Source organism: Rousettus aegyptiacus, unplaced genomic scaffold, assembly GCF_014176215.1.
Source record: "Rousettus aegyptiacus isolate mRouAeg1 unplaced genomic scaffold, mRouAeg1.p scaffold_m13_p_4, whole genome shotgun sequence".
Taxonomy (NCBI): domain Eukaryota; kingdom Metazoa; phylum Chordata; class Mammalia; order Chiroptera; family Pteropodidae; genus Rousettus; species Rousettus aegyptiacus.
In genome coordinates, this window is record NW_023416307.1 from 92,512,510 (window position 1) to 92,531,864 (window position 19,355).

At 32.4% G+C, this 19,355-nt stretch overlaps 1 protein-coding gene across 2 annotated transcripts in view; it reads right to left on the minus strand.

Annotated features, from left to right (window-relative positions):
• Nucleotides 1-708: 708 nt before the first annotated feature.
• Nucleotides 709-19,355, minus strand: part of XRN1 (5'-3' exoribonuclease 1) — a 116,722-nt gene continuing 98,075 nt past the window's right edge. Inside the window, exons 33-41 of one of the 2 annotated variants that reach the window (XM_036219716.1) lie at nt 19,165-19,270; nt 14,300-14,361; nt 12,700-12,822; nt 12,081-12,240; nt 9,718-9,899; nt 7,862-7,975; nt 7,665-7,767; nt 1,776-1,936; nt 709-1,312 (exon numbers count right to left, since the gene is read on the minus strand). In XM_036219716.1, coding sequence (XP_036075609.1) covers nt 1,010-1,312; nt 1,776-1,936; nt 7,665-7,767; nt 7,862-7,975; nt 9,718-9,899; nt 12,081-12,240; nt 12,700-12,822; nt 14,300-14,361; nt 19,165-19,270 — 1,314 coding nt within the window. In that variant the 3' untranslated portion in view covers nt 709-1,009. Of the gene's footprint in view, nt 1,313-1,775; nt 1,937-7,664; nt 7,768-7,861; nt 7,976-9,717; nt 9,900-12,080; nt 12,241-12,699; nt 12,823-14,299; nt 14,362-19,164; nt 19,271-19,355 lie in introns of those variants that run through there. The other variant, XM_036219717.1, reaches the window with a different exon arrangement.

Here is a 19,355-nt window from a genome sequence, read left to right on the forward strand (position 1 = left end):
ATTTGTCATGTAAATAATGTATATCACAAAGTGATTGTGCTTATAATATAGCACACCTTGAAATTTAAAAAAATTAGAATTTCATCAGTCCCAAGAAGCACTACACATGAACCAACAATGGAGCTCTCAAATATGTTTAAGGAAGCAGGTAAAAAGCTATACAAAAGAATAATACAATTTATTTTAATTAACAACATGATTAATGTTTTATACTTTACTATATCAGAAGATTAATTTGTAATCATTGTACCCTGTAGATTTTGAAACTTAATTTTATTAGAAATTACCAATGCTGGTTTTTGAATAATCTAAAAAATTATAGTTACTCAAATCTAGATTGCTATTTAGAGTTCTAAGTAGTTAAATGAAATATTCTGAGCAGTATTCTAAAGTCGCTTTCATAAAAAATTTAGAATAATGCGAAACTGGCAGTACCACCACAGTGTGGTCGGTTTACAGCAGGTCTAAAGGACCCTCGCAGACAACAGAACACGAGTTAAAAATACTTATAAATAAGGCCATTCTCCACAATTCTGTTACATAATTAAAGAAAAAATAAAATCACATTCAGTAAGTTATACTTGAGGCCGAATTTTCATGCTCCATTTAATTATCCCTCAATGATAGTATAAAAAAAGTTTACTATTATTGTAATATGATGTCTGGTTCATAGCTCAGGGTATTTCTAATGATGAAGCCAGTATTTACAGTGGTACATTTTAATGCTTAGTCCACTGGTATTATTTTAACATAGATTTAACTTAGTATTTTCTTTTTAACAATTTTACTGAGGTATAATTGACATAAAACAAACTGCACATATTTAAGATGCACAATTTGAAATGTAGTCTTTAAACAGCATGAAAAGTGCCTGAAAACTTAAAAATTAAAAAATTTCAATGGAAACATTATTTTAAAATAGCACATTCTAATTATTTATGACACAGATAAAGATTTATAAAAAGGTGAGTGGAAAGGAAAGAAATTAATTTAATTCCAAGTACCAAATTTATTCAGAAGGTTTAGAAACGCCAAAATTGACAGCCAGTTTTCTTGATTTTCTTCTTGAAGAAGAGCTTGGTATTGACTTATGGTGAGACATACTATGGCCTTGGGAGGCAGCTTCAACTTGAAAAGAAGGTGCCGGATGAGTAATCTGAGAGGACTTCAAGGAAGCTGATGAACTCTCCTGTGGAATCACTTTGGTGACATCAGAAGACCCTGGCTGGCTAGTCTGAAGTGGACTGGCTTGCGAACTCTGAGCCTCCTTACTCTCGAAGTTCTTTTTGTTTGCCACTCTCTTTTTAGTAACCTTTAAAGAATAAAAACATCATTAATTAATAAAAAAACTAGTGTCAAAAAATATCATAAACAATGGTGCTAACATTTGTCAATCACTGCTGACTTGTGGCTTCCACTTAACCTCCAAACCAGAGTTTAGAAATTAAAGGAATTTAGTTATGAATAAAATATTTTAAAATTCTTCATAAGCTAAAGAAAATTTATACTCCTGATTTTAAATCACATTGTGGTAGAAAATGATATTATTCCTTACTGGAATTATTATTATTTGTTAAAACACAAACCCAGACAGCAGGGATCAGGTCAGACTAGTCACCACTGGTCATAATATATAATCTCAGCACCCAGACCAGTACTGGGCTTTTAGTTGGGGCTAAATGAGTAATTATTGAATCAACACAGTCTATTCAATAGTCTGAACATTAAACAATTAATTCCCTTACATATATGATAATTCCCTTTCCAAGTCTCACCTGTAGAGGTATGAACTGATTGTGCACACCACCTGCCATTCCCCCAGCCATGGGAATGGTCCCGGAATATGAACTATGATGAAAGGGCTTTCCAGGAGCTGGCACTGGTGGTCCCCATGGCATTGAACCAAAGAGGTGAGATGATGATGGCATTATATTAGCTGTTAAAAATCATGAAAAATTTCTTTTTTAGTAAAATGGTCTCATCAAAATCCTGAAATTTAAGACCTCCCTGTGCCACCCATTTCGGCGTTTTTCACTTCGGCAAAGGGGCACACATTTAACTTATGATTAATCTTGCTTACAACATTCAACCTCAGAGACCTTTCCTAAGACTGGGAACAGTCTGTAGAAGTCAGCTTATCATGAAACTGTCACTTGGGGGAGAAAGCCAGGGACAAAGAGAGAAATCTTAAGGATCTCACCCGCCCCCAATACTAAGATGCTTCCATAGTGATCCCAGCCTACAAAAAAAAAAAGCTCGTTCTCAAATTGGATCACTTTCATGACATGTAGAATTTTTCTTTTCCCTATTCCAACTTTGTAATTCAAGGATTTTTTAAAATTTACATTTTGTTTCTTATTAAAATAAATAAATTAATTAAAAAATAATATCGATCTTTAAAAAAATAAATAAATAAAAGCATATTGAACCCGTAGTTTCCAAACCTGTTTTGTACATTAGAGTCACCAGGGAAGCTTGTAAAATGCAGGCAGGTTCCTGGGCAAAGCCTCAGAGCTGGTAAATCAGGCTCAAAGGGGCCCAGGAATCTGTCCTGTTGACAAGCTCCACAGGTGATCCTCTGCAGTCAACACCAGAGCAGGGTTTGGGAGCTAGTGCATTAAACAGTGACAGCTGAGACACTTGCACATTGCCACAAAATAAGACACATACTGTGTTCAAAGTGTCTTTTCAGAGAGATATAAAGGCAGCCCAAACTGTAAGATAGTATATCTTAATTAAAATTCAGCTATTTAAGAAATTTTAGGTTAAAAGAAAGAATCATAATATATTTTAGTATTATGAATTATACAGGAACAAATTCAGGATGAACCAAGCTTAATATGAAAACATCTAATAAGATTTAGAAAATTAGGTCTTGATAATACCTAGAAACGACTTTGGTGGCAGTCATAATGTTAAGATCTATTTAAAAGATGCAAAAGAAACTGTGGTACATATATACAATGAAATATTACTCAGCCATAAGAAGAGATGAAACACTGCCATTTGTGACAACATGGATGGACCGCAAGACAATCATGCTGAATGAGATAAGTTAGACAGAAAAAGTTGAAAACCACATGGTATCACTTATATGTGGAATATAAACCTAAAAGCAACAAATAAACAGGACAAACAGAGACTCATGGACATGGACAATAGACTAGTGGTTACCAGAAGGTAGGGGGGAGGAGAGACGGGGGAAGTAGATGGGGTAAAAGGGGTCAAATATGTGGTGACAGAAAGAAATCTAACTATGGGTGGTGAACACACAATGCAATATATATATATATATATATATGCCTTACTGTTGAATTGTACAGCTGAAACTTACTGGATTTTGTTAACCAACATCACTATAATAAAAAAATAAATAAATAAAAAAATAAAAAATTTTAAAAATTTAAAAGAAACAACAAAAACAAATAAATAAAAATGTCATGTTAATCTTATGCAAAAGTCAGCTCCATAATTTTCCCAATAAATCACTATTCTCAACGTAAAATACATTTTCCCCCAGTTTTTCCCACTGGGACTTTTTCATTCCATAAAACAGAAACCTACAAAATAACTTTAAACTGTTAATCTGATGGTTAAGTTCTTTCTCCCAATACAATGGAATGCTACTCAGAAAAGATGAAATAATGCCATTTGGAACATGGATGGATCTTGAGATTACCTGGCTAAGAGAAATAAGTCAGACAGAAAAAGTTGAGAATCAAGTGATTTCATTATATGTGGGATATAAAACTGAAAGCAACAAACACATGACAAATAGAGACTCATGGACATGGACAATAGCTTAGTGGTTACCAGAAGGAAGGTGAGACTGGAAGGGAGATAAGGATAAAGAGAGTCAAATATATGGTAGTGAAAGTTAATTTTAACTGCCAGTAGTGAATACGCAGCCCAATATACATATAACATAATATTGAATTGTACACTTGAAACCTATATGATTTTATTAACAAGTGTCACACCAATAAATTTAATAAAAAAAAATCTTTTTGATTTTATGTATGTTACAGATTTTAACTGGAACATTAAAAAGCACCTATTACAAGACCAAAAGAATTCCAATTCCAATCTCAAAATTCTTGGTAGGTATGAATACACTATATAAACATGATACAATACTGAGCATAAATATAATAATCAACATGAAAAAGGTAAAAACAGCAAGCTGTAAAATATCAATGTGGAGAAAATATTCCTTCTAGATAATACAGTCTCATAACACAAATTCTTTTTTAGAGAAGCTTGTGAGTACACCTTTAGGTAACCAACACATACTAATTATTTAAAATTAATTTATATATAGTTATTGGATTCATTTTTGAAAGTGAAGCAGTCAAATTAGATTTTTCAAAGTACAGTGAACTTATTACCTTGAGCTATAAGAAAATATCATATCCGTTGTCATAAAAATTTTATGACTAAAACCTTGCTTATACAGGCAAAGAAATGTCAGTCTAGTATAGTAACAAAAGCATGGGCTTTGAAATCAGAGAGACCTGGGTTTGAACACCAGTTCCGCTATTTAGTTATTTATGACCTCAAATTACATTAAAAAAAATTAAAAGTACTACATACATATTGTAATGAAAAGGATTTTCTACATAATACAGCAGTCACCTGTTTCATCCAGCTTTAACTATTTTAGCTGCTTACTTCCACACTCTTCAATAATTAGTTTACACTACTAGTTATTTGTCAATTTTATGCACTTTTAGATATACTGACTTCCTATTAAGATAGAACAAAATTCAGTTATTTTATACCATCCCTCACCACTTGCCCTGTCCTCCAAATGTAAATATATCACAATATTTGTTTAAATATATAAGTAGTGTTCATGATATGTGATTGTGTAAAATTGTCACTGCGGAGCTAAGTAGGGCATATTCTATGCTTTTTTCTTATAAAATTTTTTTTTTGCCCTTTTAAAAGTAATCATCTTTTAAAAACTCCTTAGTCTTCTATGGTTTTCCAAATGCTTCCCATCTATCAGTTAACTATCTTAAATGCCAAGATCTCCCGCTGTTCTTACAAGTGGGATGAGTTACCTTCCAGGCCTGTGGAGCAGCTAGCATCTTGGGATTCCCATTTACTGTGTATAAGTATATTGGATCTCTTGCAGTTTAGTCTCACTTTTTTTTGTTTACTACTTTTTTTTATTTTTTTGGCACTTATAATCCGGTAGCTTCTTAAGAAAGGGTACATAAACAGTAAACATGCATGCTTGAAAATGTCTTTTTCTACCCTTGTACTAGATTCATAGTTTGGCTATATAGAGAAATCTAAGATGAAACAAATTCTGCCTCAGAGTTTTGAAGTATTTGATGCTCAACTGCTTTCTAACTTTTACCTTCTGTTAAACATAAAATACCATTCTTACTCTTGATCTTTTGAATTATTTCCCCCTCCTCTCTGACCTCTTCAGAACATTTATCACTCATATTCTGAATATCAAGGCAATCTGTGTCTCTTTTCGATCACTGTGCTAAGCATTTGGTGGCCTGTCCAATTTAGAGATACATGTCCTTTAGTCCAGAAAGCTTTCTTATCTATTTCTTTGATACTTTTCCACCTTTTTATTATCTCTAGTCTCTTTTTCTGAAACTCCAATTAGAGGAGTTTTGAATCTGTGCACTGTTCCTCTAAATCTCCTTTTTTTTTTTCTTATTTTCCACCTTTTATCTTGTTCTTCCTGAGACTTTCACGGCTTTGCTAGGGCTTTCTTTACTGAATTTAAAAAATTAAACTCAACATTTAATTCTTGTTCTCTATTCCCTTTTTCATATATTCTTGTTCTTACTTTTTGGCTGCAATACTGTTTTATTTCACTTAGAATATTAACAACAGCTGTCTTTGAAGTCTTATTTCCTGTATTATCTCTGTTTCCAAGTCCCTTCTATTTCTCTTTGTTTTGGACTCTTAATTTTAGATATTTTCTTTTCCCCAAATGTTCAGGATCTCTCACAGTCTAGTATCTATTTATATTAAAGAGCAAGACACTAAAACAGTGATTAGAAGCAGTGTCTGGATGGGGAGGGTGCAGGGCTAGATGACTTGAGGGCTTCTCTCTAGGATGATTGGGTAGTGAGCCAGCCTTGGTTGGGAAACCCTCCAAAAATCAGTAGGTCTTTTCTTTGGAGTTCAATGAATTTCTCAGAAGCAGCGTCCTGCAACTTCCTATCTGGGCTATGGTTGGCTACAATCAGAGAATAAAATAGGGAAAACAAAATTTACCTTAATCTCAGTTTTCAGCCTAACACCTCCCATTCTCTAGTCTGTGCCTGGTCTCTGCTTATCTAGGGAGCTGTTTGGAGAACATAATTTCAGTCTTTTGCCTCAAGAGGCAACTGCCTGGCTGTGTGGGGAAAGGATATTGGGAGGGGTCCCACGCTCCATGTGGACTTTGAACCAATTTCCCCTCCTCAGCTCATGCCTTATGGGAAGCTCCGGCAGCTTCTGATACTTCAAAGTTCTGAATCTCTTGAGAATTGTGAGGGACAATCTGCTCATCAGCTCATTTGTATCCTCTTCTACAGACACTTTAGTCTGTGGTTTAACCCTGTTCTGCTAAATTGGTTACTATTTCTTCTATTGCTTTTCTCATCACAAACTCTTTTCAAATCTCTACTTCGCTGATAGTTCTTCTCTCATCTCTTTGTCCTTATAGGTTTACGCTTTTAAAATAATTTATTTTTCAGTTTAATGGAGTTTAGGCAAAGAGAAGAGGTAATTTGTTTAATCATTATTATTAAGCTTTCTAATGTTAATTGTGAGGATTAGATATGTAAAGCTCTTGGAATAATATCTGGCATATAGTTGACTCGGAAAAGTAATTTTCTAACCTTGAAATAAAAAAAAATTACTGGTTTTAAAATGTTAATGATTAGGATATGAAGAAGCCAACTGTCATTACGAATAAGCAGTGATAAGAGAAATGTTTAAAGCACTTAAGATTTATATAAAATTATAATGTGTTAATCTCAAAGAGATCTAAACACATCTAGCATATATAAGAAAATGGAGTCCCAAAGAAGTTATATGATTTTCTCAAAGTCATTCAATGAAAAAGCCTGGACAAAAAGGTAACGATTCCCCAGTGACCTCTCAATTCCCCCAGCATACTTGGAAGTCATCAACTGGCTACAGAAAGCATGAATGACCTGCTCGATAACTCAGGTGCTATGTTTGAAGGAGGAAGACAATTATGAAAGAATATTAAGAGACATACAGTAAGCTTAAAAACCCCTCCACTCTTCATTTCCTCATGGAAAATGTCAAGGACTGTTTCTTTCATGTCCACATCCTCAAAGGTTACCTGTTTTTTATTCCCTTCACCTATTTTTATCCCACCTGTGTTTTAATGTCTCCCTTAAACCCAAATTCACCTGTTGATAGCCACTGGTGATAAAGGAGCTGCCCAGAACAAAGAATAATCCTACTCTAGCCACACTAGAGGCTATCGCAGGAGAATATTTCTAGATGAATCTGCAAGCTCTGGTTTCAGGCTTACTTTTCACAATTCCTTCTTTAGTTCCCTAGACTAAGTTTAGATAAATTTTTTGGTTTCTTCAAAATAATGAATCTTAGAAGAACTTTCTAAAAGTAATAACTCAATAACAAATATTTAGAAGAGCAAAATATCTTACCAGTAGCTTGGGGGAAAACTGGAGGAATGGTTCCGGGTGATATAGCAGGAGGATAACTTGGAAATATTGGTGGAGGCAAAGGGAAATTCATTCCTAAGGAGCCCTATGGAAGTATTTAGAAGTTATAAGACAGTGCAACAAAAATATCGATAGGGATTAATTAAAAATTTAGTAGAGAAGTTGTGAACAGTTCTCACCAATTGTTGTAATGCAAAAAGTGCGGCTTTTTCCTTGGCTTCATTTTCAGAATGGCACTGTGGCCCATGTACCATTAAGCCATTAGATAATTTCACCTGGCAAACTGTCATTGTCTAAAAAAGAGAATATGAATGTCTATAAAGGTATCTGTCTAGAAAGTCAACTCCTCACCCAGAATGTAGTTTAAACAAGTAGAATAATTTCATCTGACATTGTGTAAAAAAAACAAATTTCAAGAATTCAGTTAAGGACTCTGAGTTTAAGTTTTGGGTTGCCATGTAAAACTTTAGAATTGTTGCTTAATCTTTGAATGTTTACAAAATAAAATGCTTTTGAAGGTAGCTGAAGGGTCAAGCATCCTAACACAAATGAAAGCCAGCAAAACTGTTTTTTTTTTTTTTATGCCAAGGGTTGGGAAACTAGGTCTTCCATTTGTTTTTTTGTTTGTTTGTTTTGTAAATAAAATTTTATTGGAAGGCAGCCAGAGTTCATTCTTTTATGTATTGTCTATGGCTGTTTTCATACTCTAACTTCAGAGTTGAGTAGTTTCGATAGAGACTATATGTCTTGCAAAGCCTAAAATATTTACAGAAAAAATTGCTGACCCTTGCATTACACCATCCTCCAAACAGCAGATATTTCACTAATGTAAATTAATTGTCACGATCTAAAAGATTCAGAGGTTTTGACTGATTTTATATTCACATTAATTTTTTCAATTAAATTAACTGGAGTAACATTGGTTAATAAGATTATATAGGTTTAAAGTGTACAATTCAATATGTCATATATATACTGCATTGTGTGTTCACCATCCAAAGTTAAATTTCCTTCTGCCACAACATATTTATAACTCTTTACATTATACTTACTTCTTCTTCTACAATAAGGATTTTTTAAAAAATTCTGTTTTTTCAAAAGGTAGCTAGAATTTAATACTACTTTCTGTTTCTGGTGAGAATATATCAAGAACTCAAATGTAAAAAAGGATAAAACAACCTTGCATGTGGCCAGTAGTTCTCAAGGTGCAGTCTAGGGACCATTTGGGTTCCTGAGACCCTTACCCTTTCCAAGAATCCTTAAGGTCAAAATTATTTTCACAATAGTATTAAGATGCTATTTGGCTTTTCACTCTCATTTTCCCACAAATAGACAGGAGACAAAAAGTTCATTGATATAGTTTCAGATTCTACATTGTAACTAATCTTTAAGAAAATACCATATTTTAATGTAGTACCAAAGAATAACCACAATTATATGAAAAGGCTATTAAAATTCTCTCCTTTTCCTCAACTATGTATCTGTGGCCAAATTTTCTTCATATATTTCAACCAAACAACATATCACAACAGATTGATTGTAACAAGCAAATATGAGAATCTAGCTTCTTCTATTAAGCTAGACGTGGAAAGATTTGCAAAAATGGAAATCTCACTGGATTTTTTTGAAAACTTATTTTAAACAATAAATATTTTTAAATTTTATCAGTTTTAATTTCTAATACAGTACATGTGGTTATAACACAAAGTAAACAAAAGTTCTTTAGGGTCCTCCAAAAAAGTGGAGACTTTCTGAAACCAAAATGTTTGAAAACTGTTTACACCAAGATCCCTAGTCCCATCAGTCTAAAGAAGGTTGGCAGGTTCCCTGCTGCCTAGGTTTCTCTATCAGCTTCTCTAAGGGTTCTGGTTTTAAATAAATGGAACAACTAGAGGGAGAATTATAAGCCTATGTTGCTCATAAAGTCAAAAAAAGTCAGCCCCATTAGATATTTTTCTAGCCAAAGATTTTCAGTCAATTTATTTAAGCTCGGTGTTAAAGAACTTTTATTAATGGAAAATAGTATATACTATACCTGCGGTGTTCTAAGAAAAGAGAAATCTGGTTGTGGCATTCCAACAAGGGAACAAATTCGAGAAAGCTCAGTTACTGGTGTGGACACAGGAGGGAGCTGGCTGGGAGCAGGCCAACACACATTATCCATAGACTGCACATTATGGTACTCACTAGCACTGTGAGGCTTGTTCATATAAGATGCTATCAAAAAAGGGAAAAGGACATATCTATATTAAATGATATCTCAAACTATGCAATTACTGCAGGGTTTCACAGAATACAAGCAGGAAATTGATAAAAGGTGAGAAAAGGAATCTTTCATGAAGCAAATATAAGAACTATTTAGTATTGCCTAAAATTACTAAGAATTTAATAAAGATTTCTAGGTGATTTCAATTGATTAATGATACATGATTAAGATAAAGATTTTAAAATATAAGTAGCTGACTGCGAAAAATGAACATCTCAACAGATTAATGACCACATAGTTATTTTACAGGCAAAATTCAACCCATTTCCCATTTAGAAAAAAAAAAGTACAGCTTATTGCCAGCATTAATTTAATTTTATATAAACATACTCTTTGAGGCTGAAGCAAATCTGACTGGTTTTCAATATAAAAATAAATAATAAAAACTGTTCTTGGAGTTATTTCTAAACAGAACTTGACTCTAATCCTAGGTAAGAGAAGTGTATATATACAAATTGGATTCATCAGATGAATCTGTGGCTAACAACTGCTCAAGAATGATGTTAACCATGTGTAGGGATGCTAAGTTTTCTAGGATTTGACATTTTCAATGATTGAGAATTACTATATTTTGTGAATGGAAACACCACTACTAAAAACAGAAAGCTATAAACAGAATATGTCATTTGTTTCCAAAGACTTGATATACCAGAGTGATGCAAAAATAATAATAAAAGTGAGATATTTCATGGCAAATTTTGTGGTAAAGCGAGGACTGTTAACGTGGGCTATCTAGGGGTAAATGCTGCAGCCCCCAAGCGCTACTGGCGAGTATTCTCAGGGCAAACGGAAAATGGGTTAATAAAGCAAATGGCTTTCTTCACCGGATTTACAATTAATTTCTAAATTTTGAGGGTTTGGCTTCAGTCTTCTTATCATTTCATCTTACATTCTGAGACTCATGGATGAATGCTTTTGTTGCTTTAAATAGTGCTTAAAATTTTTCCTGAAATTAAGTCTTTTAAAGCGCTTTTAGATAGAAAATGATTTAAAAATTCTAAAAGTTTACATTATTTCATGATCAGCAAACTCACTAATAGAACAAGAGCAACCCATCTGAAGGATGAATCTAAACCTTTTACTATTACAGATTTTAAAAAAGGTTAGGTGGCTTGCCCAAAGTCACAAATCTCATTAGTTCTGTAACATGGGCTGGATTCAGCTCTTAACTCTACAGTGTATGAAAAAAAGTAAAAGTTACTTGTTTTTGACAGTGGGACTATCTTTATCCAATTTTGGGTTTTAAGATTTTATTTTGCTCTATTTCAGGAACATGTCTGTCACTATGATAGTTTCCTAATAGTTACTAAAATATTTAATTATTTATTCAAATATTCACTGGAGAATAAATGGATGTAGGCTCTGATTTTGTTCCAGATTTTGAACTTCTGTCACCACCTACTTTTGCATTAGTAATTTTTCCTGGCAGTATCTTGCAGATAATTACATAGACAAAATACTCAACTATAGGAGACATAGAGGGTATGGACAATAATAGATATTTATCGAAATCCAGACATGTGCCAGATGTTATGTTATAGGCTTCACAGATTTAAGGTAGGTACTCACTTTCCAATGTTTGCCTCCATTATTTTTAATTGATTTTATAGCTTCTTCTATTTTTATGGTGGTCAAAGTGGTTTTTTTTTTGTTTTGTTTTTAACAAAATGCTAATATCAATTCTTGGCACCTATGAATGTGCCAGACACAGTGCTGCTTTATACATGTCATATATAATTATCACAACAGTCATTTGCAATGTTATTCTCACTTTATAAATAGGAAAAAAGAATTTTAGAAAAGTTAAACGATGTATTTAAATTATACAATCATTTTTAAATTCCTGAGGAAAAAAGCTAGAATGTGAAAACCTTTCCAGGTTCGGGATCTACAGAATAAGTATTGTAATAGCACAAGTTAGGTAATCACAAGAAGACCTTTAGGAACTATACATCATTGGTTACATAGTTATATTATATAAATGACACACGCATCAAAATTATATACTCTTGTTACTTTTAATTATATTCTTTCAAAAATTAAAGTAGTTTTATCTTTAAAAAGCACATGATAAAAATATGAACAGAATTTTTGAAATACTGGTTATTAGTAACTGTACTTGGTTTACTTACTTAATTTCTTATTTTGTTTAGGCTGTGAGGAAGGTCCAGATTCATCTCTTCTGTTAGAGGAAACGGTGACTTTATTATCAATCTGTTTCATTTCATTCTTACGGCCCACAGTGTCAGAACCATCAATTTTTAAAATTTCTTTAAGCATCCGTGTTCCCTTCTGATTTGAAAATGATTGGTATGAAGATAGTGGGGGTAGGGAAGAAAAGTTATCAGAGTTACAGATCTTATTGATCTTTCTTTTAATGAGTTACATTGTTAAAAATTAAACTAACAACTATATTCAGACAGAGAATAAAGAAAATCAATAGCCTAGAGTTGAAAAAAAACCCCTCATTTCACGGCATAGAAAGAATGCTTACTCTTCTGCTTAACTTTTGACCAAATTGCCTAGTAGCAATGTTTTAAAAACAAGGGAGCTATGTATGATCTAAAGACAAAAGGAAAAAAGATGGTTTAATTGCCCAGGGCAGCCAGATTTTCCTCACATGATGACAACACTGATACAACACACCAGTCTACATGAAGGAAAAGTGTTTTTAACAGCTGCATGTGGTATGTATGCCTGGCCAACGATAGTAAAATTACCACAGTACAAAAGCTCCAACAAAATACTAACCATAGCAAATGACTGTGGTGACAAATGTTCTTCACTTGGAGGCTCTTCATGATGAGATGACTGTACTTCATTATCTTTGGAGATATTCAAGGATGCTAAAAAGTTCTCAATTCCAGTGTTAGGCTAGAAGAATAAATATTTTGTGCATGAAGATGAAAGCACAGAGACACAGAGAAAACTAAAAGTTTTATGTACAAAAATGATTCTTAAATTTTCACCTAATTATCTTCCTGGGTTTAGAGTTTGGGAAGATAAACTGAATAAATGATCTTTTACCTTATTAAAAGCTTTTGGATAACCAGCCACAACCTTTTGTTTTTTTTGAGACTTCTGTACTTTCATTTCTCTTCAGTAGCTTAATATTACATTTGGCAAGCCCTCCAAATGTCTATAAAAGAGTACGAATGAGCTTTTTGTGCAAATAAAATTTATGGTTTCTACTTAATAGTTCTAAATAAATAGCTGTAAACGTTTTAATGTGAAATTCTCCTTTTTTATCATAAGTAGAAAAGGGGGGCCTGTAAATTTGAATGAGGAAAAAAAACTACATCTTCATTAACTTCTAAATAAGATTTAGCATTCCCTTTAATTATGAATGTAGGCAATAAACCACAATAGGTGTGATCTAATTCTATTTCAATAAAATTAGTTTTCACTCAAATCTTATGTATTTTATTTTAGCATTAAAACATTATTCTGAGAAAGAGTTCATAGGCTTCACCAAAGAGGTCGATGGCGCAAAAAGTTTATAAATGCTTTTTCTAAAAAAAAGAAAGAGCATAAGAGTTTCAGAAGGAGAGGGCCTTAAAAATCATATAATTCAACCATTTGACTTATACCTAAATATAATGAGTTCCATTTATAGAGAAACTGCTATGTAACAAATATTCTGCTAAGATGTTCTCTATAAATTTAATATATTACTAGTTTATAAGACCTAATTTTTTTCAAGCTCTGTATTAATAAAATATATATATATAAAAAAATGCACACATCATAAGGGTATATGTTGAATTCTTTCAGATTAAAATTTTGTTGTATTTTGATTATAAAATATATACATACTTCATATCAAATAGCACAGACTATATAAAAATAAAACTTAATCTCAGCTTCCCCTAAGCAATCTAACTCTGTAGAATTAACTGTTAGCTTTGCTATGTTGATCCATATACTTTCATTGTATATATAAACATATTTCGATATGTTTTATATATACACATATATATACACTTATGTATGTAGGTACATAGGAATGTATATTTAGACTATGTATATTGAGAGAGATAAGTGATTTTTTATCTCCATTCCAAAGATGAAGAAATTGAGGCTGAGAGATTTGGCGAAGTGCTCAAGGCCACCCAACTACTAAACAGCAGAATCAGGGCTTCAGATATTTCATGTTCTAAATCTTGGACTCTGGCTCTGCAGGATCCCATGCCACACAGCTTACAGATTTGATTGAAAGGGCTGCACTATGCAGTTAGATGTCAAAGAGCAATACAATGTTGGCTACTAGAAATTAAATTTTAAGAAAGCTTACCTGTAATAAAACATTTTTTAAAAACCCATAAAGATTTTTTTAAAAAGGGAGGCTTACCTGCTTATTTGACATTTTTTGTGACTGACTCTCAGTTTTAGGACTCTTACATTCTTCTTTAACTAGAGACAAGAAAATAGAAATTTTAGTAAATAAAGGAACTTGCTTAAACACCAATTAAGTTTACCAAATATTTACTACCACAAGGCACTTTGTTAAAAATTCACAGAATTCCAAGAAGGCAAAGTTTCTGATCTTGAGGAACTTATAATCTAGATGAGGGGGAAAAGGGGCACTCACAGATAACAAATACAATGGAAAAGGAAAGGTAGCATCTAATTGAGCCTTGAAGGATAATAGGTTTCCAAAGTGCAGAATAGGAGGCTAGGTATTCCAGGCAAAGGAAATAATAGGAGACGAGACATGGAAATAGAGAGCGAAGAATGAGTTTATAAAACTCTAAAGAGACCAGCTCCACTGGACATTAAGAAGTATAATGGAGTTTAAATGAACTAGAGAAGCAGGTTGGAGCCATAATCTCAGAGGTATTAAAGACTATGGAATTAAACTGGTAGACAGTGGGCAACCAAGTTGAGCAGGTAGTGATCTGATCAGAATTGTGCCTTAGGAAGATTAAAATATGGCAGTGACTTATTGAACAGATAGGAAATTAAGACACCAATTAGGAAGCCATTTTAGTAGAAATATTAAGGGAAAATTGGGGAAATGTTAGGAGAAATGAAAAAGATGAATTAGAAGAGAAAGGAGGAAAGGAAAAACAGAAAGGAAGGAAGAAAAGAAGGAAGAAGAGAGGGAAGATGGGATGAAGGGATAACGGGACTAAGGATAAAAGAGAGGGTGAGGAAGAAGTAGGGAGAGAATGAGATGAGTGAGGAGAGAAGGAAAGGGACAAAGCTAGAAAAGGAAGAGTGGGAAAAGACAGGAGGAAAAGAAAAAAGGAAGAGGGGGAAGAAAGGGAAAGAAGTAATCTTGCCAAAAGGAAGAAACAAAAAGGAAAATTGATGGGTACTGAATTAAACCTTCATAGGCACACACACAGAGAAAACTAATTAGAATTCCATATAATGCAAATAGTTTACATACATTTATATAAACAATAATTTGAAGAAAAATCACAAAGTATTTCAATTAAATATAAAACTTTAAGGTATATTTATCAGATTTATAGGGATATTAATCTATATTTAAAATATAAAAAAGAAGAGCACAGATATTGGCACAAAAAAAATAGTTTAGCAGTTATCAAACTGAACCAAAGTTTTAACACAATTTTTTAAAAAAATAGTTTAGGAAAATATTTTAAAAACTACTTTAGTATTACATGCACTATATAAATACATAAAATACCATGAATATATAATATTTAATAAGTTAGCATCAGGACTGTGCACTTGATGCTTCCTCTGACAGAAAGCTCTTCAGAAAGCTTTCTGTATAGCTTATCTCATTTCACTCCCATTTTATTTGGATCTCTTTAAATGTTATGTCAAACAGGCATTCTTTGACCACTTTATTTAAAATAGGATCCCTATCACTGATTATGGAATTTGTTATTTATTTGCTTATTATAAAATTCCATTTTAGAATATAAAGTCAATTAGGTAGAAAACTTGTCCGTCTTGTTCACTACATGTACTACCAGCACCTGGAACAACAGTACCTTGCAACTTAATAAGTAGCTACTGAATAAATGGATAAATGAATAACAAATGAGTCATAGTTTGAACATAAAGAGCTATTTCCTGCAATTTGGGAATACTTTGATCAAGAGGGGAGAAAAAGTAAGTGCAAGATGAAGATTCTCATCTCTGTACTTGCATCCCCTGCTGTGCCTGGAACACAGCAGAAACCACTGAAGGAAAGAAAAGAGTGAAAACATACAAACTGGGTAGGAGAATATTAACAACAAAATATTTGTACATATTTTTAACCAAAATCTGTAATACAGTTTGGAGTAATTTAATTAGCAAGTATTTACACACAAAAAAGTAGCTGAATTACTTTAAATAAAATTTATCTTAAAAAGTAGTGAGGACACATCAGCAAAAATGTCAGCAGAGGGATCTCTAGAAATTCTCTCCTCCATAAAAGCAATGAGAAAATGGACAAAAATTACCAGAATCTAAATTTTCAGAATGATGGAAGTTAATAAAAGGTTTACAGCAATCTGGGGAATGTTTATTCAAGATTAAAGACTAAATCTTAGTAAGAATGGTGGGATTTGTGGCATTTTAACTGGCCCTAGTGCCATTCCCCAGTCTCTGGCTCCACGTAGCTTTGAAAAATAACAGCTAGCATTTTGGGTGAAAATCAGTAACTAGAGAGATTAGAATAAGTAATGCTGAAATTCTTTCGATGTTATTCCCAATATTCTATGAGGTCAGTATTACTATGATATAAAAATCAAAATATTACAAGAAAATTTAAAATATCCCTTATGAATAGATGCAAAAATCCTCAAAAAAATTAGCAAATCTGATCTTGTAGCATATTAAAAGGTTTATACAGTATAATCTAGTGAGATTTATCCTAGAAATGGAAGGCTGTTTCAATATAAGAAAAACAATTAATGGAATATACCATATTAACGAATAAAGAACAGAAACCATATGATCATCTCAGTAGACACAGAAATGGCATTTGAGAAACTCTAACATCCCTCCCAAGGAAAACAAAACACAAAATACAAAACCTAGGAATAGAAGGGAACTTTCTCACCTAATAAAGAACATCTAACTAAAATACCACAGCTAATATTATACTTAATGTTGAAAAACTCAAAAAGTTTATCCCTGAGATCAAGACAAGATAGGGGTTCACTTTCACCACTTTTATCAACGTCATACTGGTAGTTTTAGCCACTGCAATTAGGAGAGAAAAAAGAAATAAAAGGCAATCAGATTATATAGAAAAAGTAAAATTATCTCTATTTGCAAAAGCCACAAAAATTAGGGCTAATAAACAAGTTCTGTAAGATGTAAGGACATAAGATCAATACACAAAAATCTGTTTTATTTCTATGTATAGCAATGAACAATCAAAAAAAAGTTTTAAGAAAACAGTTCCATTGACAAGAGCAGTAAAAAATACTTGAAATAAATTTAACAAAAAAAGTGCAAGATTTGTACACTGAAAGTTGTAGACATCACTGAAAGAAAATTAAAGACCTAAATAAATGAAAGATATTTTGTGTTCATGGATAAGAAGATTTAATATTGTTAAGATGACAAGACAATACCACCCAAAGTGATCTACAGATTCAATGCAATCCCCATAGAAGTTCCAGTTGTCACTTTTGTAGAAACAGACAAGTTGATCCTAAAATTCATATGAAAATGCAAGGGGCCAGAACAGACAAAACAATTTGGAAAAAGAAAAACAAAGTTGGAGGATTCAAACTCTCTCATTTCAAATCTTATAATAAAGTTACAGTAATTAAGACGGTGTGTTGTTTGCATAAAGATGGCATATAGATCAGCAGAATGTAATTGAGAGGCCAGAAATAAACCCATACATCCATGGTCAATTGATTTTTGAAAAGGGTGCCAAGAAAATTCAATGGCATGCCAAAAGAATTCAATGGGGGAAAGAACAGTCTTTTAGTAAATGGTGCTGGGACAACTGGATATCCGCATACAAAAGAATATAAACCTCTACCTTATACCATATATAAACATTTACTCAAAAATGGAAAAAAAAAACCAAAAACAAACCTAAATGTAAGAGCTAAATATAAAACTCTTAGAAGAAAATAAGTGTAAATCTTTGTGACGTTGGGTTTGAAAATGGTTTATTGATTGTGATGCCTCAAGCACAAGCCACCAAAAATAAGTAGAAAAAATAGATAAATTAGACTTTATAAAATTAAAAAATTTTGTGCCTCAAAGAAACTATAAAGTTAAAAGACAACCCATAGAATGAGAGCACATATTTGCAAATCAAATATCAGATAAGCAAGTAGTATAGAAAATACATAAAGAATCATTATACATCAAGAATAAAATGACAACCCAATTTTAAAATAAGCAAATAATCTGAACAGACATTTCATCAAAGAAGATACATAAACAGATAATAAGCACATGAAAAGATGTTTAATATTATTAGTTATTAATGAAATGAAAATTAAAACCACAAGGAAGCTCCACTTCATACCTATAAGGATGGCTATAATTAAAAAGACAGACAATGACAAGTATTATGAAGGATGTGAAGTCATCGGACCCTTATACATTATTGTTAAGATATAAAATAGTGCAATTCCTTTGGAAAATAATTTGATAGTTCCACAAAAAAATTAAGTATAGAGTTAACAAATGACTCAGTAATTCTACTCATTCATATATACCAAAGAAAACTGCAAACATATATTCACACAAAACCTTGTACACAGATATTCACAGCAGCATTATTTAATATAGTCCCAAAGTTGAAACAACCCAAATGTCAACAGATGAATGAATAAACAAAATGTAATATTTGTTCAATAGAATGTTATTCAGCCATAAAAAGGAATGAAATATTGATACATGATACAACATGGTTGAACCTTGAAAACATGGGAAGTTAAAGAAGTCAGTCATAAAAAATGACATATTTTATGATTCCATTTATATGAAAGGTCCAGAACAGGCCAATCCATAGAGGCAGAAAGTAAATTAGATGTTGACAGGGGTTGGAGGAATGAGTGCTAAAAGGCATGGTTTTCTTTTTGGGGTGATGAAAATGTACTCTATTTAGACAGTGGCACTGGTTGTATAACAATGTGACAATACCAAAAAACCACTAACTGAATACTTTAAAAGGATGGATTTTATGTCATGTGAATTATATAACTCAGTAAAGCTGTTAGTTAATATTAATAAAAAGGAAGCGTCAGAGGTATAGTTTAACTTAAAACTTACATTTACTGTGAGGCTCTTGTTTTCTCTGCTGATATTTAATATTGTCATTTAAGCCAGATTTATGATGTTGAGGTACTTGACTTATTTCTTGAGGTAGGCCTGCACCCTGAAAATTAAAATTCTTATAAATGATTTAAATAAACTCAATATTATAGCTACTTTTTTTCAATGTGTAATAAATAATTACTTTA